The sequence below is a fragment of the Mycteria americana genome, chromosome 2 (assembly GCF_035582795.1).
Source record: "Mycteria americana isolate JAX WOST 10 ecotype Jacksonville Zoo and Gardens chromosome 2, USCA_MyAme_1.0, whole genome shotgun sequence".
NCBI lineage: Eukaryota > Metazoa > Chordata > Aves > Ciconiiformes > Ciconiidae > Mycteria > Mycteria americana.
In genome coordinates this window covers 92,193,524-92,211,987 of record NC_134366.1, presented here as the reverse complement: position 1 = coordinate 92,211,987, position 18,464 = coordinate 92,193,524, and the positions used below count along the sequence as shown (strand labels likewise).

Below are 18,464 nucleotides of genomic sequence, written 5' to 3'. Positions count from 1 at the left end.
TATTAGGATAAAATCTGCCCCTGGGGTTTAAGTCTGCTCCCTTTTTTAAAAAAAGTGAATTAACAGTGCAAATGTATATTAAGTCAAACAAAATGAAAGACAACTAATCCAGACTTGTACTCATGCAATTTAGAGAAGGTTTTGTGCCAATCTTTCTCTTTTAAATAATTTGCAGATAGACTTGATGCTAGATTTCAATTTGGTGCCATTTTTGATGGCAGGGCTATAAAGACTCATAAAAAGTTGTTTAATAAAAACGCTTTCCAAACTTTAAGTTAAAAAGCAAGACAACACCTTAATGAGGTATTTATTCAGTATTTATTTTTCTTAGCATACAGCACTGCTGTAAGGCTTTGTGCCATTTTGTGGTTGATTTTAGATTAGAAAGGAAAACCAAGACCAGAGAGATCAACGTCATAGATGAGCTTTAAAATAAGAACAAGTAAGCAAATGAAAAGCAATAGGAGTTTTGTGTGGATGGTGTGATGTGAAGGTTAGTTTCTGCTTGAAGCTAGCTAGTATGGCCAATCAATTGATTAGTTCGTGCACTTTCATAGAAGAGACAGTGCTGTTTTGATGCTGAAGTTTTGCCTGTTTTAATCTGCAACTGTTCCTCACTGAACACAGAGTTTATCTATCACTGATTAGCTACAGAGCCGAGACGATGCATTAACTAACCTTGAACTGGAGACTGACAGTGGGTTTTCGGTGCTTGCTTCCACATTTAAGAGTGTCTTGATTGTTGCGACTTGAAACATGTTCAAATAGATCATAGATGAAATCAAGACTGAAACGGGAAGGAAAAAGAAAATCTCTAAAGTATATCTTAACAGGCTACAAGGTTTACCACTATAGAATGCAAAGAAAGCACTGTCCCTTAGCAAGCAGCTCCTCCGTCAAAAAAATGCTTATTGATTTTCTCCATAATCTTTAATAAGCAATAGATTTTGCCTTTGCAGAATTTATGCAGGGGAGCAAAAAAACCCCAAACCAAAACAAAGCAAAACAAAACAACGAGGTTCTTTCTTCTCCACTCCCAACACATCATTAGGGAAATAAAGTGTGAAGCCCTAGAGTCCTTACTGCATTTTACTCCACTCACGTAACCAGAACTCCAACTGACTGTAATGGGAAATGTACCTGAACAAAGACTAACAAACAAGACTTCCAGCTTCTTTGGGGCGATAACACAAAATAACCACCCACATGAGCTTCACTTTCAGATACCAGCTATGTGCGCTGTTTTCTACACTATCAGTCTGGTATCCTCCTCTTACCACTTCTACAGAAATGCAGACCTTTTAACTTAAATGGAGTCGCTCCAGACAGACATTGGTGCAAGAGCAAAACCAGGCCCAGCAGCTTTAACTCATTTATTACTTCTACCTCCATACTGCAATTGATAGATGTTATGTCAGATACGTCATGAAACCAGAACAAACAACATAGAGCGGGAAACGCTTATTAACAGTTTCCCTGCACAGAAGGGCTTAAGGGATTCACAAACAAGCAACTCCCACAGCAAGGCAGGATGACTGGATGGGATGGATGAGGGCAGCAGCCAAGCCAGCGACACCCGGGCTCAGCTCCCTCCTCTTCTGTCACCCATCTGTGTTTCCTGAAGTCTCAACCATACGCCTACAGAAAGGGACGTGGTGCCACTCTGGCTCACAGGGTACCACTGTAAGGATCCTGAGACCTTACACAGCAGAATGACAGGAGGCACGTGGGTACCAAAGACATCCAAGCTCAGACTTTCAGTAACGCAAATCTTTATAGAAATTCTCCCTTTTAAGCAATTACTATATGGCAATTTGCACTGTGGGGTAGTATCCCTGACACTAAGCTTTCACCCAAATTAGGGAATGCCAGAAATACAAGCAAATCAGGCTCTAGATGAAGCAAAAAACCCATGCGTGCATGCTGCCTATGAGGCACCTGTGAAACAGCTAAAAAACATCACCAGCTTTCAGCATCCTTACTCACCACTGAGTAATAAGTGAGCTCTCTGGCAACCCCCTGGACTGATCAGGGACAAGGTACTGTACAATGTTGGAAAAGCCGTGAGCGAGAACCAATTACAGTCAGATCTGCTTACGGGCACCTCTGATATTTCTTCTATGCTCCTTTCAACTCTGGCAAGGTCTGATGCTATGCAACATCTAACATATTCAAACCCCAGCAGAATTAGGTGATACGACACCCCTTAACATCATGTCCTAAAAAAAAATTGCAAAAACGTACCTGCTTTCACGTAACAAGTTCAGGAGATCGTCTCTGAAAGTATCTCTGTTCTTCTCCAAGATCCCCCTGACATCATACTGGACCTAGCAGGAAACAGAGCCGATTCAAACAACAAGCCAAGTAGTCAGGCACCTCTCACAACACCAGTGCTGTAAAAAGCACTGAGGGAACAGAGTGCTTTAGTTAATTTTGAGCAGCCTCAGGGTAAAATTAAGCTAATGAAAACTCTGGAATAATTTCAACAAATAAAGAAAAGAAAATTACCTCCCCAGCGTAGTGCTTCACTCCAAAGTTGTGAACGGCAACTCTTGGTTTTACATAAAAAGGATTGTTCTAATTGGAGGGGAAAGAAAGGAGAACATTATTGGGGGCCAGGGGGGGTGTCAGGGAGTGGAATGATACAATGGATCACATTATCCTCTCAACCCAGATCTAAACAAACCATTGTCTTCTAGTGAACTCCACGGAAGATTAGTGCTCCAAAAGCAAACAACCAACTTAGAATGATAATAGGATTTGTTAGTCTGGGCTGCTTCAAATGCAGTAATAACAGATTTATAGTATCTAAAAAAGCATTATACTAAACCTGAACCCATCTGGCAGAACCATCTATTAAAGGCACTTTGAAAAAAGAAGGCTGTGTCTTAAACTGGCAGTTATGAAGATTGGTGGACATATGCTTGTATCCCAGAAATTCTCAAAATTAATTCTAGGATCAGAAATAAAGGTAACACTAATCTGGACAGAGGAAACAGCAATCTTTCAGTAAATGACATCAAGGTGAATACTTCATTAAATCAAGGGAAACTGAAGATCTGAGTAATCTGAGTTACTGCAGGTTGTCAGAGCTCTAAGAGCAGAATTTGGTTTATTCACCAATACGGAAATCTTTAACTGGACAGTAATGATACGTTCTTCCAGGTAACCGGCTCAGTCTTGACAGCAAATAATATGGATTGCCATGGAAGTAGGATCACATCCAAAACAGCCTCTACAACTATGCACCCATATATTTGAACAATAAATTTCTACAGAAGAGACACTCCATAATTTGCACAGAATACATGAGCAAAACATCACATACAGCATGCTGGGTATTCAACTTCTCCAGCAAGGTAGAGTCAGTAGCTTGAGGAAAATGGCTCTCTTCATTGATGAGTGCCAGCAGGCCCAGTTTCTAGAACAGCAAGAACAGGCAGAAGATGAATTAGTGCACAGATGGACACAGACCTTGTCCCCAGTTTGGAAAAAACACAAAGTTCTTGAAGTTATTGTGTGCAGAGAGGCGCAAAACCACCCGTACATGACTAAAATCCCACTCTCACAGGGGACTGCAATCCTATTTTTCTGACAACACTCCTTTTGAAACATACAGCATATGATACATGGGCAAAATAAAGAAAAAGAAGCTACTGGAAGAAGCAACAGTTCTCCCGATGAAGGTAGTTTTTAGGTGCGTGCAATGAGATTGCCCCAGAATATATCCCCAGCCTCCAAGATCTCCAATGTCCCTTAAGTCTGAGGAATTTGTCTAAACAGCCTTTCAAAAATTTTTCTTCCATAAAATTGTCTACTTACTTGCTGAACCAATGCAAACTTTTGGCACCCAGAGTGCCCAGGGGCACAGCAAAAGACACACAGTTTAACAATGCACTGCGTGAAACACAACTTCCCTTTGCTTTGCATATGCCTCTGTGTAATTTCCTTTGATGTTCCCTACTTCTCATACTAGAAGAGGTTGTAAACAAAGCAAGCTACCCTGCAGTTAATGAATGTGTCCAGCAAGCTTCAGGTTGATACAGCCTCTCAGAAAAACACGGTTCTCCAGCTGCACATTTTAATAAGCCACGTCCCATCGGCTCAGAGCAGCTCCTGACAAACCACACCATCCTGACTGCAGTCAGGTCCTGGCAGCTGGACCTCCTGCCCACTGCCATGAATTTCTGTGGTCGTCTAAAGTCACACAGCTACACACCCCGCTACGGAGATAAACTCATGCAGCCCGCTTGTACTGCTGGCAGAAGCGAACATGGATGAAACTATATATAACTTCAGCTTTGTTAGAGTTAGTTATCCAGCCAGAGTTATCATTTCTAGGTGGAGAAATTAGACCTCATCTGCCTGTCACTGCTAATGTTCCTACCAAAAACTCTGCAGAAACTTCATGCTCTTTTGCATTTTCCCTAGTACAAATCAGAGCACAAACAAAATTATAGATGAAGCAAAAACTGGCAGGCAGCAAATGAAGACTACTCACATCCTAGGAAAAGCCATTACAGGAGCAAGACACTGTCATTCTTTCTGCCCTCTCTTTCTATTCTTTTTAATCATCTCCAAATATTGCCTTTGTATATAACTGTACACTGTTAAAAGTTACTACAATGAAAGATGCGTATATTGAGCTTACAATATAATGTGGAATTTGTCCATGCATGAAAATGATTTGATTAAAAGATCACTATTCAAACATGCAAGAGCCACCATTCTCTTCACTCTTTGTGTTGTTCTTTGTGTTGGCTAGTGTTTTAAAAACATATTACCTCAGAACAAAAACTAGAAATAGGTACTGGTATCAAATTCTTTTTTACCTTTTCAATAAGATCCAGGCACTCTCCATTGTCTGTCCAGTCAATATCCTCCCAAACTAGTCCTTCCCTAAGGAAAAAAGGAGGGCCTTTTTATTGACAACTATAAAGAAAAGATTTTAAATATAGAAATAGGACGAGCTGATGTATTAGTCTTGCAAAATACAGCAAAATCAGCTTGCTTTTAAAAAAATGCACAGCCCCAGACTAGGAAATTTTCAAAGGAATCACGGATAGCTGGGAACCCAGATTTCAGGTGAACAATGATATTTTCAAAATTCTTTCAAATTTCATCTGTATCTCTTACCTGCTGTATTCCAGTTGCTCCAAGGAAAAGATGTGCTTGTTGAAATACTCCTGAAGCTTTTCATTTGCATAGTTAATATTGAACTGCTCAAAACGGTTTACCTGAAGAGACAAGAAATTTTCAAAAACGCATACACTCTGAGTATTTTCCTTTGCAAACAAGGAACTGGTTTAAGTCCTAACATGTTTAACAATCAAGTTCCAGTGAAGACGACAAAGATATGTAGCACGATGAAGCATAAATATCAGACAATCCATCTGAACAAACTTTTGAAACCTACCTCAAAGTTTTCAAATCCAAATATGTCCAAAATTCCAATGGACTTGAAGTCTTCCTTGCTTCTGATTCTACTGTTGATTTTCTTAATGACCCAAGCAAAACACTGAGAATAAAGTGCCATAGCCATAGAATCTCTGCTGTCTATTGCCTGCATTAAAGAAGGAACACACAACGCATTAGTCACTCCTGTAATTGAGAACTTACCAGACTTTGCTGGTCAGCATCCCTTGCACAGCATAAAGCAAGGTATAATGCAAGCAGGTTTGTATTCCTATGTACCTTGACAGCAATTATATTAACAGTTACAGAGAGTCCCAATGTAAGCTTTAACAATGTAAGTTATAATAGCTGTACACCTATGTGGCTTTAATATTACATTTCAAAACTAAAGCATTCAAAAATTAGGAAATTATAAACTAAAGGTGCGGAGGAAGAAAAGAGAAGGGTAGGAAATAACACCCTAATTTACCCCTTTCTAGAGGTAAGCATAATGTTATGTACACCTTTTTCTAATCCCCTTCTTGTAAATAATAAAATTATTTTTGCTGAAAGTTTTCAAGAACGCCCACCTGACACAAATGTCCATAATGAAAAATATCAGTCTACATGATTAGAATTTAGAAAAAAATTGTAAGCAATCAGGCTTAATAAGAATAACAAGAGCCAAGCTACAAGTCCTGGCCTGAATGATAGGATGGGATATACAGAAATTTCTAAAAGTCCAATTATACCCTTCCCAAAAAACTATGTAGTATTTTTGATAGCAACTCTGATGATGCATGATCTAAACTTCTGTTCCTGAGCAACCAATGGTTTCACTGGACTCCAAGTCCAAGCTATATATTTAAAAGACCCTAAAAACATGTCAAAACTCAGATGCCTTTACCTGTTGTATACTAAGAGGTGTTAGGATTTCTTCTCCCCTGAGTATCATTGACCTCTGTGTCAACGCTTCAGTTAGCTGTGTGGAGTCCAACCCCAGTAGTTCAGCAGATCTACCCAGAGCTGGTAAAAGAAAGAGACAAATACAAACATGTCCTTAAATGTATAAGGCTATGAAACTAATTATTATTATTATTATTGCCACCATTTAAGATGCTTCTAAAATGATGGAGATTGGAGATAAAAACACAACTAGAAACTTGAGGATGTGTTTTTGCTGCTCGTGAAAAGGCACAGTATCATAAATATGCACAGCTGAAGGAACTTAGCAGTAGAAATCCACCACAAGTAAGTCACGAATATTTATTTTCCTCTTAATGTTACATGTCAAGGGTTCAAACAATCTACTGCTTACAGTAACATATTTTTCCAGATACAAACACTAATTCACTCTTTGTCCACATGAATGCATTTCAGTTTCCCTCGGAATGATGAGGCTAAAGAAAACCAATGAAATTTTTTTCTTACATACATAATTTAATTTGCAATTTTGCTGTAATGTGGTATGTAAAGCAGTATGTAATGCTACTCTTTATTACCATATTTGAAGAAATATTTAAAATGCTCGCCAGCCCAATCTTTAGATATACCAGCACATACTTTCAGATTTGTAATTGAGGTATTGAAAGCTCTAACAAAAGATACCTTCAGTGGAGACCTCAGTCAAGGAATGTACTTGAGCACTTACAATTTATCAGCTTCAGAGTATTTCAAAGAAGGATTTGGATTAAAATGGAATTTCACTACTGTTAATGAAATAAATATGTGCCCAAGGTCTTCCCTAATTAAGACCTAGCATCCAGCAGCAAACTAATTTGCCTTATCTGTCAAAAAAAACCCCAAAATAACATTTTAATCAACATTTACAGATGCTAAAAAGCAGTAAGACCCTTTCACTGTTTGTTCTTGCTATGGTCAGATATACTAGCAATGAATGTAACATTCACAACCTCAAGAAACATTTATGTACTACAGGGAAGCACAGCCTTCTCACCTGTTTTAAAGGACACCTGTGCCCCACCAGCAGTGATGAACTCAATGTTTCCTAGATGCAAAATGCCGGCCAACAGCCTCAAAACTTCTCGCACCTCCTCCTTGCTGAACTGCATCACTTCCATTGCAGTCTGGAATGACACGTGAGCTTCTTCACTAACATGCACGTTGACTCGAATGGGGACAAGGACAAACCCACCAACTGTGTTGTCAGGCCTTAGAAAGGCAAGTCAGGACTGACAGAGGGCTGGCAGGAGTTAATTCCTTTGGTTTCATCCCAAATCGAATACACCATAATACACCACAGGGACAACTTGGAACATGCAAGTATCACTCTAGTTTTAAGAAATCTCTTTTTGATGCTGTAAGGATCCTGTAATTTTCTTTCAAATTCTTCTGTATAAACATTGAAATGCCCTACTGAGTTGTGCATCAGACACAATTTCACTAATTTGCATGAGTAACTGATAACCTCTTCTGCGTTTTTACCAGATTTTGCCAATGGGGGAAAAACATGGGAGATTTTTCCACGGGGGGAGGAACACTGCAACATGTAAGATTTGCTCATTTGTTGCCTCAGCCACGAAGAATTCGGAGGAGGCCTTCTGCAGCATATTCTGAGCAAACTGTGAAGCCCAAATACACATCTTACCAGTGTGGTCTGACATCTTACAGCAAAACTAAGCAAGAAAAAGAGATCTGCATAAAACGTGTTGAATTTATGCGTAACCACTATGACAATGATCAAGGCTCAACTATGTAACAAGGAGAATGGCAAATCTCTACCTAAAGAAACATTAAAACAAGAAGAGGAACATACACCTTTCTCTGACATAGAAGGGGTAAGTAATTGTATGCCTCTGTAAATCACCAGCATTTCCCAAATATGGGTCTAATAGGAGCCTGTCTGAGACCAGATCAGTTTTACACCCATACAGTTAGACTCATAATGTTATGGTCACTAGGTGTCTGACAGATGACACATTTCATCTTTCACAAATCATCAGTTACAAATGGAAAAGCCTCAGACTCATCCCACAATTAGAAGTAGAGAAGAGATAAAGGTTGAAGGTGCATTTTGTATAGAAGACCTTTCCCAACAGAGCTCTAAGAAAGGCGGCAGCACTGTGAGCTCATCTCCGCGCTCACGGTGCAGTTCCTCCCTGTCTCCCACAAAAGTTTCACTTAAGTAACATTTCCGGCACTTAAACCGCAATAAAAATAGGCAAAGGGGATGACTATAATAGGAAAAGACAGGCGAAGGCGAACTGCGGGGTTTCTGCCCACCTCCTGCTCTGGGAACACAGCCTGGCAGCCTCAGCCCCTGCTCCATGCCTGCCCACGCTGCAGGCAGTACACAAGCATCACCTGCCCAGCTGATTTCATGCTCTGCCTACCCTGGGGTGATTAGCACAAATTAAATGTCACGCTCATCAGCTTAAGCCATGTGACTATAATGTAGATAAGTCACCAACTTGCCCAACACCCCTCTGCCCCCACCATACTAGAAGAGGATGTTTTACACTAAAAATAACTGCTGCATCCACTACACATTAATTTGGCAAAGAGATTAACATAGCTAAGCAAAAATAATTTGGTGAATGGCATAAACCCCATTATGTTTACTGATTTTTAAAATCTAACATATATCATAGTAAACATAGTAAGCAATTAGCAATTATCCTAACAGTCAGTATAGACTAATTGCTGTAGCTAATTGGTGTGGTATAAGACATAAAGCCATTCAGAGAAAGACTCCATGAAGACCTGGGTTTTTAATCTGTGTTTACATTTTCTTCAACATTATTGTGTAAGTTACTCCATACAACTGGATCTCCCAGCTGCAACTTAAAGAGTCACAGAAGCCCAGCTGCTTCGCTCCCCATGTGCTGCACTGTGGACTCAAGCCAGTAGATGCTACATGATCTGGGCAAAGCTTTAGGATGGAAAAACAGTGGAAGCAGACATACCTGTAATATAAAACAATGTAGGGAAGGGCAAAGGCATGTAAATGCCTTACTGTCTTCCTAACTGATAGTCTTTTAATTTCAAAACTTAATCATTTCACTAAATTATAGCACACTTTGAAATGATAGAGTACAAATCAAGCATTGGTAAGGAAGGTAAAGACATGCTCAAAATGACAGTGAAGTGTTATGAGAAAATGTAAGTCCCTGTAAGCTTAGTTCTTCTGAGAGAGCTGCACATAGAGCCAGAATGGCAGAGAGTGCAGGTAAGCACAAGAAGGCTTTGTCCCCTGCTCTGTCAATGGGCCCCAGGCACCTGTACCTGCAGAATTTTTAAAGTATAAAGAACTAGGGAAAGAACTCACAATGACTTCCTTGAAAGAATCTTTGTCACTGATTGTCTTATCCGCTATACATCCAGACTGATTCAGGTAGTGGTAGTTCTCCGGTACAGATAAGTAAAAAGCATCTAATGAGGCGAGAAAAGAGGACAAGTGAAAAACAAAATCCCCAAACAAAAGCACTCCATAAATTACTACGTCAGTCAGAGTTAAATAGTTCACAATTAATTTGCTTTGAAATTATGATGATGCACAAAACAAAAGTTTTATACTAAAACCAGATATGGGGTTTTATTTTGCTGGGTTTTTTTTTCTTTATTTAGCTGCACAATGGAATTAACTCTACTTTTTAGCATGCAAAGACAGCAGGCCCAAAGGGAGATGCTGAGACAGCTTTAGGCAATTTTGCACATATACAAATGTCATTTCTTTTGTTCAGTGGATTTATTCTTTATGAGAGAGGATTAGAGGAACCAGAATTATTTCCCTTTGTTGCTGTGGAGTTATTTAGTACCAGCAAAAATATTCAGCTTGAACAGTATGAAGCATGTTTGTCCCCAAGTAATTTTCCCAGGGCCACAGCAGAAGGTGGGAGAAAAATTACCGGCAGCTTGGTGACATTCTTCAACTAAGCAGGTTGCTTTATCAAGCTGAGCTCAAATTCACATTCACTGAATCCCAGCTGAATAAATAACCTATTTCTCTGCCTGGGTTAGCGGGTTTCTGCAGTTAAATTCGCCACTGCTGTCACCATGGCTGACTGCTAGCAGAGAGCCACTACAGTTGTGTGACTTGTGCTTTGCCACTCACCTTTCTCTCTCTCTTCTATCCCTGCCAGCAGAGCATAGAATATATGATAATTTCTTTCCCCAGGGTTTTGTCTTACTACACGATTCTGTCAAAGTAAAAAATAGTTTCTATTTAAGCAATCATTTTTAAGGAGAATTTTTTTATCCACAATTTCAAATAAAATGTTAAATCAAACAAAATTAACTGAGCAAAAGCAAACATCAACTTACTTTTTCCAATAAATCTACAGCCAGGAAGAAAAACTTCAGTCAAGGAATAAAGTAAAAAGCAATTAATGCACAATCTATTTATAATCTTCCTTAATTCTTTCATTTGAGACAACCGGAAGAGCATCATGGTCTTTTCTTACAACATGCTTACTGCCCTAACAAGATGAATAAAGTGGCAACAGCGATAATATTGCAGCAGTTCTAATACCAATGTGTTCCCACACCTCCTTCTCCTCCATCCCATCAAAACCAGACTTATCATGTTCTCCATTTTAAACGGCATCTGCTTTCCTTTACTTTTCCCTAAAGCTCGGGAACAGCTTTAAGGATGAAATTTGTCCCACTGCAAAAGCAGCTTATGTTCAAAACACTAGGTAGGATCACCTGGGTATATTCCTCATCCCCACACCTCTGGTGCTCTGGTGGAACTGGCTTATAGTCCAATTTTGCCAAATGCACGACAAATCCAAGGATTTGACCTACCCATGCTCACACTGCAGAAATTCAGCAGCTCTGCTCTCTCAAGTACTTTTCCAGAAACTAAGCAGCTTATCTTTAGGTACAATAAATGAGGGAAATAGCTGACAACTGAAGTTATCCCCAAGAACGCAGGCTGTTTTAGCTCACTGTGTAAAAGCACGCACATGAGCCACGCTAGCAGTAGCAATACAAAATCCTGGTCCTCCCAGAGTGTATACAGCCCACCCCGCCACAAATGCATGCAGAATTTGGTGCTGCTGCTTCCCTTTCCCACCTACATCAGCTCAACTTAATTGTGTATGTTTCAGGATGGGGTGAAAGGACAGACAAGGGTGAGCCACTTCTCTCGCAGCCCTCCATGGAGGTACATGGGGGCTGCCCACAAACAGGGGTGAAATCACCAAACAAGGATACAATCTATAATTCTTCCTCCCTGAATGTTTCCTTTCTGACAAATGTTCAGCTGAATAAACTTCCCAAAGCGACTTGAGTTGTTGTTGTAAACAGTCTTTGCATTGCCAAAAGCTTCCATAATTGGGCTGTGAAAATACAGAAGAACAAGAGCGTTAACGTGTGACCAGCATGCCAACAGTTTCACATGTGACTGGTGAAAGGAATAGCACTCTGAAAAGCTCACTTCTGACACCCTCCTCAGCCAAAGCCTACATCCTCAGTATTATCCTCAACTTATTAACAACGGGCATCTCAATTTTCTATCAAAAGATGCAAGTATTCAAGCAACAGGGAGATTAATCGCACTAAACTACTCCGCAGCTTAATCTGTAACTGCTAAAAAGATGCACGCAATTCTCATTGCAGTACTCAAATTATAGAAATAAGAAATCTCAGCACATGCAAATTGCTAGACAGATGTAGGGAAAATAGTCCTTGTTCTAAGGCAATTAAAAAAAAATAATTACATCAAGATACAGCAGGTAAAACAGAGATGAAGCATGATAAACAAAAGTAATAGCATCTCAAATTGTCTTTGTTTTTAAATAGTTTAGAATCATGTGTTATTTCATTTGAACACTGAGAGATTTTTTTTTGCTTGCGTAGAGTGTGTCCAATTTATCTGATGCATTTATTCATCTGTCTTATCAGGTCTCCTTATCCTCCCTTTCCTCAGCGTGCTTTTAATACTTGCACACTTTATCCTCACCATGCTGTATCTTGTTCTACCTTATCCTCAGGCTATACAAACCAAACCAATGGTTTCTCCCTCCCATCACCCATTTCCCTCAGTCTGACTATCTGAATTCAGCCCCAAACAAAAATGAAAGCCATCGCTAAAGCATCGCCCATTTCAAAACTCTGCATCTTTTTGCTTCTTGAAGATATCCCACTGTGCTCACAACTCTCTAGAGCAGCCAGGTAATTTTGTCTAATGGAAAATTTCCCCCTTTCCAATATTCATTTTATTGTTCAGTAAACACACCCACATCTTTAATTACATTGCAAGTTCTTGTTTCAATGACTAGGCTTACGTCTTCTGGAAAAAACACCTGTGTATTGAGCGGACCTAGTACCTGCTCTCAAGAATAGCTTGCTCCACACAGGAGGTCTTCTCTCTGCAGGACAGCTCCAGCGAATGTTGGCTCATTGCCGACAAGAACTTGAGAATCAGCTTAGTGCTTTCTGTCTTACCAGCGCCACTTTCGCCACTGAAAGAAGAAGAGGAGGAAAGTGTTGGCACAGTTCCAGCTGCCAGGCAAAAAGCCCTCTGCCTGGCCAGCCCTCCAAATTCTAAATTACCGGCGGTCAGGAAGACTAGGGTGATTAGAAATGATACTCCAATGGCAGCAGAATACCCCTTTAAGCTTGCTCAATATGACATTCAATACAAAATGCAAGCTATCTTTAGACTTCATACCATGGTTCAGGCAGCATTTCAAGGCATTGATTGCATAAGGATGTACACAACACCCGTGAGGCAACGAAGAGCTCTCCGAATGCAAACGACTACCCAACAATCCTCACCATCATGGAAAAACAAAGTTAGAGCAAAGGCATTGCAAGGGTCGGGGAGAAAGTCCAGGATATGAATTAAGCTGGGAAAGTTTGGGATTGTGTTGCAGCTATTTAGCTAAGGAGGGAGTCCTGCTGCGAGAGGAGGGGGTTAGAGACACCAATACGTATTATAACACATAAAGGCTACTTGCATAATTAATACTGATATTCTTAGTGAGCTACGTATTCTTTAAACAAACTTCTTATATGCCAATCCAAATAAACCAGATTCACGAGTTCAAAATATACAATTTTCACCTCTCATCACCATCAGAGATGTAAAACCTCTCATCTTCACCCACAGCAGAACAAAGCTATTTGATAATGCTAAACTGACATTTTAAAAACTGTTAGTAAGAAATCTTGCTTATACAAATAGAAGGCAATATACTCTATTTCTCTTCAAAACCAAAGCTCTAAAAAGGGAAGGTATGCATTTGGCTCAGTTCCTCAATATCATTTCCCTTCAACTATGCAGCCTTATAATTAAAAACACACCGTGAGCCATTAAGAAACATAACTTGTAGTCAAAGTTTGTCTAGTTTGCTTACTTTTCATCTGAAGTCATAGCATTATATCCTAAGCTGCAGCCTAATTCCCAGTTTTCCTAATTAAGCTGTGCCTAATTCCAGTTTACTCCCAGTGAAAGGAGGTACATTTTGGTCTTGTCCTACCCTTTTCATGTAGCAAGTGGGAGTTTTCTCACTGACTTTGATGGAGCACAACTGGGCGTGTGGAGCAAGCTTAGTTTATTTGACAGTCTTTTGTCATGCCACTGCTGAGTGGTGACTCTGGTGATTTTAGGTTACGGCAAAGTATAATGATGCTTTCTAGTAAAAAGCTAAGAAGAAAGGTACAGCCCAAGAAAGCAGCATGGCATTTTCCTGCAAATGAATGCCAACAATTAAAAAAATATTCAGGGAAGAGGCATTCAGAAAACATAACAAGACACAGAGTTTTGTGGCTGAGATGCAAGTGTTTCCCAAGAAGAATCAGAGAGTCTTTAAAATGTTTTGTAAAACTTCATACAAGATATGCTACCTGTTGATACGGTCCAGCAAGTATGATTCATCCATCATACTTATACCATCTCAAACAAATCCTGTAGTATTTTTAATTTAGTTTTACCCTTAACGTCTGGCCTTTTTGACATTTGTTCCCGTTCCCTTTCCCTTTGTAGGCCCTCACCCACTCATGCTCCTTTGCCAACAAAGCAAATATTTAATATTCCCCATATTTAATACTGGCTCCTTGTACACTAAAGGATTAGCAAAACATTTCTACTACTAGTTTTTAAAGGGCTTCACAAACCCTTGCGTTATCCTTGTCCAGTGCAAAATATCATCAAGCGATACATACCTCTTCCTGCCTAAATTCTCACCCTCTGAGCAGTGTATAGCTCAACAGCAGGGATATGGGTGCCAAGGGGGACATCAGCTCTTTCACTGACCCCATCCTTCCTCTGCCCCCACCCTCTGTCCCATACTCTCGAGCATCTGTAGTTCTATGGAAGCTGAAAGTTCTCCACTGTAATCGAGAGCAATTCTACAAGTGAGATATTTAAAGCTGATGGAAAAATATTTCCTGTGCCTATCTCTGGTACAGTTGGTATTAGGCACAATTAAATGCTCTCGATTTTTTCTTAGAACAGGAGAGGCTCAGAACTGGGTCAGGCCAAAGATCTACCTGCCCAGTGTCCTGTCTCCAACAGCCACCAAATAGAGATACCCAGGGAAGACATATGATACTTCCCTTCTGTGTTCTTCCAGCTTCCAGTTATTTGCTGTTCAGAGGGTTCCTGATCTAAACCTTGTTTCTATGTGTCTTGTAACCCTCAACGGCTTTATCTTCCATGAGTTTCTAGCCAACACGTGTCTTCTTGTTTCAGATCTGCCTCCTATTAGCTTCATTTGATGCCCTCTAGTTCTCGTATTGCAAGGAGAAACCAACAACCCATCCCAGCATTCCCTCTCTCTGCTGTGCATGACTTCATGGATAGCCTCCCCAGTTCGAGCTGTCCATCTCCATTAGCCATTCCCACATACGGAGCCACGCTACACTTCTAATCACTCCTTTTTGTTCTCTGAACCACCTCCAGTTCCACAAAGTCCTCCTGGATATCAAGCAAGGGGGAAAAAGGCTTGTGCAAAATACTCCAGGTATGAGCAAAGGATGGATTTACCCAGTGTCCTCTATTCATTTACTAGTAACCGCTCTATTCTGTTTCGTTTTACAATTACTATGGAGCACCGAATGGATGGATTCCTGGAGCCCTCTGCCATGATAGTAAGATCGCACCCCTGCATGGGGTTGCTCAGCTCAGGACCCATAATTTTATGTGCATTAAGTTGGCTCTGCATTTTTCCTTTATAAAATACTTTACAAAAGACAGTTATTATTAATGAGATGAAAATCAAGAACAAGCATGCTAAACTTTAAAGTTGTTTATTCAACCCTACAGTACACACACTAATGGTAGGTTAAGTGGCATCAATCTTTCAGACTCCTTAGAAAGCCTATGCCTACAAGAAGTTGCCAAGGTCAGTAAAAGGGTGAATTTTTTACTGCACAGCCAACCTTTCCAGCAACCTTTCCACCCCATGAGTTTAAATGCCCAGCTCGTTCCACATCGCTACATTCAGTATTTTGAATATATTAAGTGTGACAGCAACACACAAGGCCCCACTTAGGAGATCTTTAGACTTTCTCCATGCCTTGTTCTACGCAGGGCATCTCGCTAAGGGCACAGCAGCCTGGACTCCAGACTGCTGCAGTGGAAAAGAGGGTCACTGAGAGAGACTCCTCATTCTGAAGGGTGTAACGTGAGTGAGGTGTTATCAACACTACTCTAAATCACTTCTCAGTTCTGTCTGCTGGCTTTAAAACCCCGAAGACTGATACACACAGACAAAATAGGCCTCTTCAGCAAACACCGTTCTTCGACACACATGTGAATTTTGGTGCATTAGTCTCATAGGAACGTCTTCTCTTCACAAGTCTGGGTCTCATTCAAAGACTACTTTGGTTCACATTGATCTTCAAGCTGAATAACAACAACAAAAATGTCAGGCCATCAGATGATAACGGAGAGAACAAACTGGTGTCAGACTGTGATATCTCCCACTCGCAGCACTGACTTGAATGTAAGTCAGGGTGACTGTTGCTGCTCCTTCAACTGCTCTACACTTCTTTTCGAGTGCTTTAAAGTGGATCAACTGCTATTGTATCTGAGAGAAGAGTATGTGTTTGCTTGTGCATGGACTAGACCACCTTAAACAGAGCAGCAACAAAAAAGCCACCTAAAGGTATCTTCCTATTCTTACAATAAAGGGGTGGAGGTTTGAACTTGGTCCCAACTTGCAACCATCAGGTAATCATGGGCAAACTCAGTCCGTTCCCTACATCAGGACAGGCTGTTCGGCTATTCCTTGAGTAAGATGGACTCCCTTCATGCTCCTGCCACAGCACCCGGCTAAAAAATCAGAAGATATTAATTTTTTTTTTTTTTTTAACATGTCTGTTGTAGCATCAAATTTAACTGTGGTGGGCTTTTTTTTTTTCCTGTTTTAAATGAAACTGGACTCTGTGGTAAGGTTCAGATCAACACAAAACTGAGAATTTGTTGATGCAGACGTTTTTGTCTACATGAAAACTCTAGTTCAATAGCCAGATAAGCAATTTTTAGCCTGGGAGAGTGAAAATACCATTTCACAACTGCGTAAATATTCTAATGCACTGGTTGTGCACAGCTTCTTCAATGTGCCATTTTGTTGAATTTTAGGCTGCTAAGTCATTTTTATGCAGCACTATCATGAATTAAAATAAGCCTCTGTAACACAGACCAATAAATAAGCACCTTCAGATGACTCCATTTAATATCATCTCTTCTGTATTTCCTTCCTTTTTACCTCTGGTCTGGGTGGTTATACAGGAAAAATGGTCTCGCATTTATATTACATTTTGAGTCACTACTGATGACAGCTTTTAATTCAGGTTCTTGCCTTAACCCTCTCATCTTACCCCACCCAGACACAATAGCCCAAGCATTTCAAAACAGTAGAAGCTTTTTCACAGGTTTTTGAAACCAATGCCTTAAGAAAGCAGCTCCAAAACAAAGCTGAGCTAATTCTGGATGCCAGCAGGGGGCACTTCAAGACCAGAGGATCATAAGAAAGTGTTCAGTACCTTGGCTCATGGGGCTGTTACAACTTGCTACTGGTTTTAGATCCCAAAATTAGGAGCAGGTGAAGAGTGCATACCAGAACGTGAAGCCTACACGAACAATTCACTCTTTTTAACTGGATGTAACTGTTTGTTGTGTTTTTGCAATGGAATAAGATTTTCCTTTTTATCATCTCTTACATTAAATACAAGACCAGAATATTTGCCTGAATTCAGACACTACAGAGGTCCACTTGACCATTTTTTTTCAAATGCCAGTAGTAACCAAGAAAGCCTGACAGTGACTTGTTGTAACATCTAATTCTAAGCCAGTAAAAGATGCAGGAATGACCAGGATGCTGAAGATGACAAGCACACTGTTATACTTCCACTTCTGATGCCCCAAACTAAGTATATGATCACAGGGACTTTTCTAAACCTCATGAGGGCCACTGAAAACCTCCAGTAATTTAAAAAAATCCTGCCTGACTCCTTCACAGATACAACAGATAAGAGTGTTTTAGGAAAGTAGATTTGACTTTTTATTTTTGTCTTGAATTGTGTTTTCCTCCAATTTCTGTAGAAACAACATACCCTTATAAGGTTGTATTACGGCACTCGTCTGAAACACTGAACTTATACAAATCATTGTTTTAATCCATGACCACAGTAAACAATTTTAAAAGGGAGCGCTAATGCAAAACTTCTCCATATTACAGCTTATCTGTACCAAGGCACATGGTTTACAGAGCAGGGACTGCTGGAGACCCCTTTGGAACATCAGAGACTTCTGCTTATGTCCTTTTTAGGACACAACCTGCTTCTCTCTTGGCAGCTTGTGGGGAACTGGAAGGAAAGGTAAAATACTTGGGCCAGTACAGAATGGCATTAACAAAAATAACAACGGCCACCTTCTAGGCACCAAAAATTATTTTGGTCCCCAAAATTCAGGTATGTGGTCTATTCACAAGTTATTACCTGACATTACACCATGAAATCATGACTCCAGGGTAGTTATTTTTGCATGACAAAGATCTCTGTGCATTTCATTTTTTCTCGGAGTGACACTTGGACTCAGCTTTATATGTACAGCACTACGCATTAAATAAATTTAAAAAAAAAAAAAAAAAAAGGAA

At 40.1% G+C, this 18,464-nt stretch overlaps 1 protein-coding gene across 1 annotated transcript in view; it reads right to left on the bottom strand.

The window, feature by feature from the left end:
* MYO10 (myosin X) overlaps nucleotides 1–18,464 on the bottom strand; it is a 172,657-nt gene that overhangs the window by 59,696 nt on the left and 94,497 nt on the right. The window contains exons 5-18 of the mRNA XM_075493997.1: nucleotides 12,687–12,821; nucleotides 11,572–11,696; nucleotides 10,678–10,691; nucleotides 10,469–10,553; nucleotides 9,683–9,786; nucleotides 7,352–7,481; nucleotides 6,302–6,420; nucleotides 5,417–5,563; nucleotides 5,137–5,237; nucleotides 4,833–4,899; nucleotides 3,329–3,421; nucleotides 2,509–2,577; nucleotides 2,245–2,327; nucleotides 679–787 (exon numbers count right to left, since the gene is read on the bottom strand). Coding sequence (XP_075350112.1) covers nucleotides 679–787; nucleotides 2,245–2,327; nucleotides 2,509–2,577; nucleotides 3,329–3,421; nucleotides 4,833–4,899; nucleotides 5,137–5,237; nucleotides 5,417–5,563; nucleotides 6,302–6,420; nucleotides 7,352–7,481; nucleotides 9,683–9,786; nucleotides 10,469–10,553; nucleotides 10,678–10,691; nucleotides 11,572–11,696; nucleotides 12,687–12,821 — 1,381 coding nt within the window. The remainder of the gene's footprint in view (nucleotides 1–678; nucleotides 788–2,244; nucleotides 2,328–2,508; nucleotides 2,578–3,328; nucleotides 3,422–4,832; nucleotides 4,900–5,136; nucleotides 5,238–5,416; nucleotides 5,564–6,301; nucleotides 6,421–7,351; nucleotides 7,482–9,682; nucleotides 9,787–10,468; nucleotides 10,554–10,677; nucleotides 10,692–11,571; nucleotides 11,697–12,686; nucleotides 12,822–18,464) is intronic.